The sequence below is a fragment of the Lethenteron reissneri genome, chromosome 26, assembly GCF_015708825.2.
Source record: "Lethenteron reissneri isolate LAM-NWPU_2019-01 chromosome 26, ASM1570882v1, whole genome shotgun sequence".
NCBI lineage: Eukaryota > Metazoa > Chordata > Hyperoartia > Petromyzontiformes > Petromyzontidae > Lethenteron > Lethenteron reissneri.
The window spans coordinates 1,053,001-1,061,563 of NC_083804.1; the positions used below are offsets into that span (position 1 = coordinate 1,053,001).

The 8,563-nt window shown below is 46.8% G+C and overlaps 1 protein-coding gene across 1 annotated transcript in view; it reads right to left on the bottom strand.

Annotated features, from left to right (window-relative positions):
• LOC133347445 (adenylyl cyclase-associated protein 1-like) overlaps nucleotides 1–5,138 on the bottom strand; it is a 37,949-nt gene extending 32,811 nt beyond the window's left edge. The window contains 3 exon segments of the mRNA XM_061559701.1: nucleotides 702–802; nucleotides 1,379–1,497; nucleotides 5,074–5,138. Coding sequence (XP_061415685.1) covers nucleotides 702–802; nucleotides 1,379–1,496 — 219 coding nt within the window. The 5' untranslated portion in view covers nucleotide 1,497; nucleotides 5,074–5,138.
• Nucleotides 5,139–8,563: the final 3,425 nt, after the last annotated feature.

Here is an 8,563-nt window from a genome sequence, read left to right on the forward strand (position 1 = left end):
CTTACTGAAACAGAACTTTAAACATGCACATGGCATTGTCCAATACGACCTTGAAACATCGGCCCACAAATAAATAAGAATGTATCACGAACGTCACTTAGGAAAGGGCCTCCACACCATTCATGCCCAATGCCAGCAGTGCCCGAGAGCCCCAGCGTAAGAGCGACATGGGCTATGGAATGTGTGACAATGCTCAAATGCAACTGCTGCATTTTACAGTTGGAGTGGAGGCACGCGATGTCGAGTTGGACGGTGTGCTTCAAATAAACACACACACACACACAAGCTCCCAACGGTCAATCATGAACAATGTATGCTACACCCGCAGGGCTCTGCTTGTATTTAACGACTCAGAACATCTTGTGAAGAAAGGCTTTAAAAAAAGGGAAAATAACTGAGGAAAACCAAATAAAACTGGCCATACTGCAGAGAGTTCTTGAAGGAACTGGGGTAATGTGGAGGCAGGCAAAATAACCAGAAAGAGTTGAAAGATGCTGAAAATAAAATCTGACCCCAAATAATGGAATTGAGATGAAGATATAGAGTAAAAAAATGGCCCTTCAAAGGCTTCCTTGATGATATCATACTTGAATGATTTTCTGTGAAAGTGGGAAAGTGATCACATAACCATGATACCCGAAAATGTTTGGTGTTTGTACACTCCTCACTGGAATGCACCCATGTCTATAACTGCTACTCACGTGGCTCGCCACTTCTCCGCCGATGTCACGGCTGTAGCGAAGGTACTGGGCTACAGGCCCGGCCAGGATACTGTCAAATGCCTCCACGCATGGCGGCACCTCTACAGTGACACACACGTTGGCACATACGACAGCACACACACGGTGGCACACAGAGAAGCACAAAGTGGCACAAAGGGCAGCACAAACAGTGGCACACAATAGAGCACATACATACACAGTGGCATTTTAAAACACCAGAGCACACATGAACTTTATAATTCAATACAATTGCTAATTTTTTTATGATGTACTGAACAGTTAGTCCTCACTGATGTGGATTTTATTTTCCAGCTAAACAAGACGTGTTGATCTACATAACATAGATTAATAAATTAAATTCTATTTACATTTTATTCCCCAAAAAGCGTTTTTTTTTCAATTTACAACCCACTTGTAAAAATATATTCTTTTCACCTGTATTCCTATGCAATGTATAAGTTACTTACAGTTCCTGCTATATGTTAAGTGGCAATGTATTTTTTTAGTGTTTTACAATGACATTCAATTGCAGATGCTCATAAAATAGCTTTTCCATTAGATGAAATCAACGTGGTCGCATTTAGGTGCAATAAAAATCCCAATTTAACCGTTTATCGCAAACATTGCTCCCAACACAAATGCATCTCTGGCCTTACCTTCTTCAATGCCATTGATTGCATCTCCACTGGGGCCACCAGTTCCTCCAGGGAAGGCAGCCTCCAGCCTCTGTGCCACAATCTCCAGCCGCTCCACCAGCTGATTTAGGTCTGCCATCCTGGCCACAGTTTCACACATCACAATATTGTAATGCATATAATAAAGGCAAACACTACCCATGTTCACCTTGCAGATGGTAATGCTGTTAGCAAGCACCTACTAAGGGAAACGTGAGTGGATGGTGTGTTTAATTTGAGTGCTGATATTGACACGCCACACTCGGTTATTGTTGTAAAGCTGAGCAGAACACGGGAAGGTCCAAGACAATTTCAGATACCATGTGCTACTAATTTTATCCATAGCTGGGAATATAACCCAGGTTTCCAGGATCATAGCACTGTGGCCCACTGCAACACCGCACCCCATATCACACATACACAGGATGCTGTAAACTAAGACACTGTGCTACATTGTAACTGGTTAACCAATGTTTATGTGATGGTTACGCCGTCATAGCAGATATTGGCTGCCATTATATTAAGACCCAGACCTATTTTAGGAAACAAAATGTACATTTTATTATCCACAAAGGTGTCGGTGACTTTGAATCAAACAAATGCTGACTCACGGTATTAATACATATTGTGTCTCAACTCCTGAAAGAGAAAATCACAATATTTGCACAGGCAGTAATTTCCAGCTTGAAAATAAATAAATAAATAACCCGAGATGATATACTGCGCAGGCACGTGGGAGGCATTACTGCACTGGCTGGCACATGCAAGACGCTGGTGGGACCACCACCACCACCACCAAAGCAGGCTTTGTATCACACACAGTGGTTACGAGGATGACATCGACGACACTGACACCGCGACACCAGGTGCAGCTCATGTATTAAGGATATGTTGACCTAGGGCAGGTTAAGGTCAAATCCTGACACAAAATGTCACCGTTGTTGTGCATTATGAACAGGAGCCTATTGTGGGTCGTCACGCATTGATAGCACAGTTCATGAACCATCACCAACCACCCCCACATTACTCCTCATACAAGTCCAACGGTCGACAGCATGTGCATAGACACTTAGCGTATCATTCCCATCTTGATGATTTCCAAACCTCATCAGATATTTTTAAAAACAACCTGGCGGCAGTTCATCCATTGGTGGCAATGAGGACGCCCCACATGTTTACAAGCAATCGGACCAAAAATAAGCAATCGTCTTAATGGGAATGATGCCCTAATATGTAGCCATTATATAAGGATATCCATGTAGCCAGTATAATCGGCACTTGTAAACTGTGTGTAGATCTGGTCAGGTTTGCTGTGGTTGGATCACTACACCACGATGAAGGTTATGAGTACATTCGTTCAAATTCCCAAGTGGAGCGTTGACTAGGTTTATCATTCTTCTGGAGTAAAGAAGTGATTAGAGTACCTGTTTGTGGAAAAGTCAGTTACTGGACATTTGTGAAACAGAGCTATACAGTTCTTGGGTCTTTTGATAAAGTCACGCAGATAGGTTAAAAGAAAATAACAAAAAACGCCGACGTTTCGATCGCAACACAAGCGGTCGTCTTCCTTTTAATGATGACGAGCGCTTGTGTTGCGATCGAAACGTTGTAGTTTCTTGTTATTTTCTTTGAACCTATCTACGTGACTTTACCGAAAGACCCAAGAATATGAATTCCTGCAGTCACGAAAGCTTCAAGTCAAGATTTAGAGCTTCATAGCTCATCGGATTCCTCCAGTATACATATTCTGATTCTGTCTGTCTCTTACAGACACTGGTCATATAAGAGACATGCAATGTTTCTACCTCAGGCTCAACGGCATCAACAAAGATGAGAATATTTGGGCAGACTATTTGTTTCAGTTGTGGAAAATACATTTAGATGATCAACAACATCAACAGGCTTTGTGCACTTCGAGGCCACATCAAAGCATTTATGGGTGAACTTGGATACCTGGCAGAGGCACCAGCTGTGATCACCGCCGTGCCCACACCTTGCTGTGTTTTCTCCAACAACCACTCTGTTCTTTGTTGCGTCGCTCCCGCACCCGCCTTTGTTACACCGAGGGGGGACGGCTGTCTCTGACTGCTCAGCAATCTCCCCCACAGAGGCCGATCGTGACACCACAGGGTAGCCGGTGGTCAGAAAGCCGCCACGCTTCGCCAGGTCCTCCTGCGACATTAGCGCGTCCCATCGTTCCTCTACCCCCCCCCCCCTTCTATCCGGGCACACAGAATTTTTTTTGGTTTTTTGTTTTATTTTATTTTTTATTAATTTTGATGTTTTACCTACGTGACTTTATCGAAAAAACCTAAGAATAGGGCACACAGAAGCTGCTGGGGCATGCGTTGGCTGGGCATGCGGGCCACATGTCCCAAGCCAATGCATTCCCGTCTACTGGGCAGGCTCACTGATATGGGACGTCTCGATCTTTCGAGGATCAATAAGCAGAGGTGGGACAAAGTCATTGTTATGCAAGTCCAAGTCGAGTCTGAAGTCATCAAATTCATGACTCGAGTCCAAGTCACATGACTCGAGTCCACACCTCTGTCAATAAGTGCCTCACACACGCCAATCTGATGATGATGGTTTGTAGGCAGGCCAGTCTGTATTGTTCTAAGCTGGCGTAAGTGTTCTTGTATGGAATCACATTTCGCATAAAGAAGAGGGCATGGTTTGTGTCCAGAAAGTATTCAGTCAGTACATCGAGAAGTCGAAAAATACGCACACAATTAGTCTAAGCAATACATGTAAATTGTATACTGTGAACAAAGTCCAGTACTACATTTGTATCGCGCACACTACGGTACACAAATACAGTATATAAAATACTGCATACACATATTCAGTATAAAGTATTATTAGTAGTCTATACAAAGCATGCTAGTCCTACAGAATACCCCTACAGTGTGTAGTCCACACAAGGCTCAAAATTATACAAGTCCACACAACACACACGAGTCTATCCAGCATAACACCGCAGTCTATACTACAATAGCTCCTACTCCAGTTTATCGAGTGAACACATCGATACAGGCCACGATACAGTCTATAACGATGCAGTCTATAACGATACAGTCTATATCGATACGCCAGCCGGTAAGTCTGTACCCTACACACCGATCTCCATGGTACAACCACCACGTCAGTCAGTCGCACTGCCATCAATGCGGCGCAGCAGACACGAGGCCGCACGGTCTCGACCCACGGCACCACCACCACTCCCGATGGGCACAACAACAACAACCTCCACTCGCCACTAAGTGGCGGTGACGTCACCACGACGCCTGTGCCAGGCCACGTGCACCAACACCACCACCACCACCACCCCCGATGGGCACAACCAAAACAACCTCCACTCGCCACTAAGTGGCGGTGACGTCACCACGACGCCTGTGCCAGGCCACGTGCACCACCACCACCACCGCCGCCGCCGATGGGCACGGGCCGTTATTCACACGCAACCCGCACTCATCGCCCGCTCTCTGCTGCTAAAGATGCTCGTCTCTTGAAGACCTCCGCCACGCTCTGCGCGCATGAGAGGGCACGCCACGACGGTGACGCCGTCGATGCGAACTGATGGTAACGATGGTAACACCGTCGATGCTAACTGATGGTAACGATGGTAACGCCGCCGATGAGAATTGCTAATTGATGGTAACGATGGTAACGCTCACCCGGCTCAACCTCACCTCCAGCGCGCCCGTTACTCCCGGTCACGTGACGCACGGCTAGCGAGGGGCGGGGCGTGAAGGGGGGAGGCGGGGCATGTGACTCCGCCCCGCCCCCCTTTGCGACGAATCAGCGGCCTCGTCACTTGGCCCCCACCCTCCCCCCGTGACCCCCTCCCCCACCCGGGGTCATCAGTAATCCCCGTCATCATTTGCAGGGTGTCACGCAATCTGTAATTGATCATTGAAATTATGGCTCATAATCACGTACAGGGTCAGTCCGGGGCAACCTTCCGTTTGGGCGATATTTATAACACTCGTTTCTATAAGCAAGGTGCCCAAATGAAATTAAATAGCAAACATCAATACCTGTACATTTGCCATTAACACTGTGGCCTTAAATGAAATATTGTATACCATATAAATAAGTGGAAACGCTTCGGCTAATGGACCTTTTTCACATGAGAAGACAACTCGGATGTGTTGCTTGTAACGGCACTCTCACACGAAAATAAATATTTGCTGAACATGTGGCCCGGGATACGTGTCCAGCAATGTCAGTTAATTGCCAGATAATTATTGTGCATTAATTCTATTCTCACGCAAATCGTTTCCCGTCAATTACATAGAGCGTTATAATGTATGCTGCATATCCATTTTATATGAATGGATATGCATTATATTATTTAAAACATTCTATAATAGACACTATTTTACTCTCTAACTATTCTAACACGAATCACCACAATCTACAAATGGTAGCAACGTGATGTGGACATCGCTGTCAAGACAGACGGGTTACCCCGTATTCTTGTACAGGGAAGTTGAGTTTTCAGGTCCATACGGCGTACAGCCGTTTCAATACGGGCAAAACATGTGTCTATCTGTGTGTGTTTCTCTCTTGTGATGGGGCTTTGTAGAATGGACGTTGAGATGTATAAGGGCACAGGGTGAACCAGTAAGGTCTAAATTGGTCTCTAATAGGGCAGACACTGATAAGGGGTTGACAGGTTTGTGTGAAGGGAGACAAATTGAGGCGACCACGGGGAGAGTCACGCAAACTCCAAATATGCAGCAGGCGCCTCCTGTATACAGGGCGACGTAGTCAACATCCCGCCACCGTGATTTTGTGATGGAGACCGCGTCTCCCTGGGCAGCTGGACGCCTGGATAATTATCAAGGACGACGCGAAGTGGGCATCGCCAGGGCCCCTTTCGGCAACATGCCGCGTGCCTCCACCAAGCGTGGCGCAATGTTCACCAAGAGGGCACAAGGCGAGAGTCGCCGAGTGGGTGCGGGTCCTGCCGAATTCGGGTCCTGCCGAATTCGGATGGACGTGGACACGTGTGTGGCCGTGCCCTTTTGCCGAGGAAGTTTATTCGCCCCGACTTTTTATTTATAGGCAACGTTGCGCAACGCGAATGTGAGCGCGCAGTTGTTGTTCGTACGACGAATACCGGCACGGAAGATATATTGTGTTCCCTTGAAGACATTCAAGTGCAGGGGCGCAGTCATTATCACCGTCAATCACCATCACCACTACCCACTGCCTGAGCGTTGCCATTTCACTGTCCGGCTATGCAACGATGCACACGTGAACCGATTCCCATCGCTCCGTCTCCGCTGTGGATGTCCCGCGGCAAACGCGTCTCAATCCTTGGCTGCCACCCGACGATTGGTCTTGACCTTGCGCTTCCACCAATTGAAACCAAACCCGTCGCGTTCAATCCCGAGCACTGCCTTTGTGAGAACAGAAAAGACATCTGCAATGGACCAACGCTTCAGGCAACAGCCCTTCTCCATGCGACGCGCCTCGCAGAAGGTCACTGCCAAAACATCGGCACATCACGTCGCGTTTAGTTTCTGTTGCACGGCGACTAAAGGAGGCAGTGCGAGTGACGAGTATATTGATGTGTGCGCGTGTGCACCACTGCCAACCTGATTTCTCAAGTTTTATTCCATCATAACTTCATAAGTCTTAGCCATCAGTCATCATCCCAAGCCCAGTGATGTATTGTTTCGTCCCTTATCCACGTGGAAGCTCATTCATACACGAACGATTGGTAACCCACACCACCACGATTCACACCAGTAACGTCCTTGTCCACCAGACGATGATCCAAGATAGTCTGCTCTTCATCCACACACGCAAATGTGGCATCACCAACACTCACGGACCCCCCCCCCCCGCCCAACTGACCCCCAATCCAATCCTGGATCAATTTCAAAATTCCACTCACCGTCGTTTAGATCATCCGTGGACTATCTTGCCTACCTCTCATCTCACTCTACTGCCCTCCACGGACTCTCCACTACCAGCAAGCAATGCGTTCTAAACAAGCACCTCGTCAACAGCGTCTAGAGACGTGGGTGCATCGCGACACGGCAGTAGTGGTTCTTAAATCGGGGGGGCACGCACCCCCTGGAAGTGCGAGACATGCCAGATTTGTTTTTATTAAGCACGGGCACGGAAGTACAACTGCTTTGTTTCATCAAACCGAAGTATTTATTAACATACTCTTTAAATCTTTCGGTAAAGCCACGGGGATAGAAAAATAGAAATGTTTTCCTGCCTCAGCAGCTCTCCCGATATATTTTTTCACCTGATGACGATTGCTTGTGTTGCGATCGAAACGTCATATTTTTTTTTATCTACGTGGCTTTACCGAAAGACCCAAAGAATATGAATTCCTGCAGTCACGCAAGCTTTAAGTGAATAATTATTAACATTATACATGTTTTTTTACGATTGCGAACCAAAGGGCTGCAGTAAAGGTGAAGAACCACTGCTCAATAGTATAAGGCCATATTTGATTTTCGCCCTTGGGTTTGCCCACTGGAGCGAGCGGTCGTGAAAACAAATTAAACAGTGCGCATTTAACGACTCATCCATCACGACGCATCACCAGTGCGAATACCGCATCACAGATGCGTTGGCTCGTGTGATTTAGATTCCCTGAAGTGGTGGACCTGGGAATTATTCTAATGTGGTTGGTAGAAAACAACCACGGCGTCCAATGGAGACAAGGGAGCTGGCTACACACGAGTGTGTGCCCACAATTCATGTTTTTCAACGTTGGTTAATGCCTAAAAGAAACCCAGCAAACGCCCAGGATACGTGTACAAAGGACAATGGACACCAGTTTGAACGCGACAGGGAGGAATGAGGATATTTTTAAATTGTTTTGAGACCGAAGACTGGCATCTGGAAAAAAAACCCATCGGATTGCGTACATCTCGGGCAGTTGTCGAGAGCAAAAACGATGGCGTGGAGAGACGGACAGCCTGGAAGTGCGTTCGGTAGACTGCGCGTAACAATGAGAAACGCACCAATGTGGTTGAAGAAGACGTTTTCAGTCGGTGACCTATGGGTTACAGCTGCTGCTGCTAATGAAGCAATCAGTAGGGTGGGAATTCTTAAAATATGGCAGAAAACAGCTCGAAAATGCTTCAATGGACCACACAACTGAACTCCAGCAAAAAATAAACACCACAC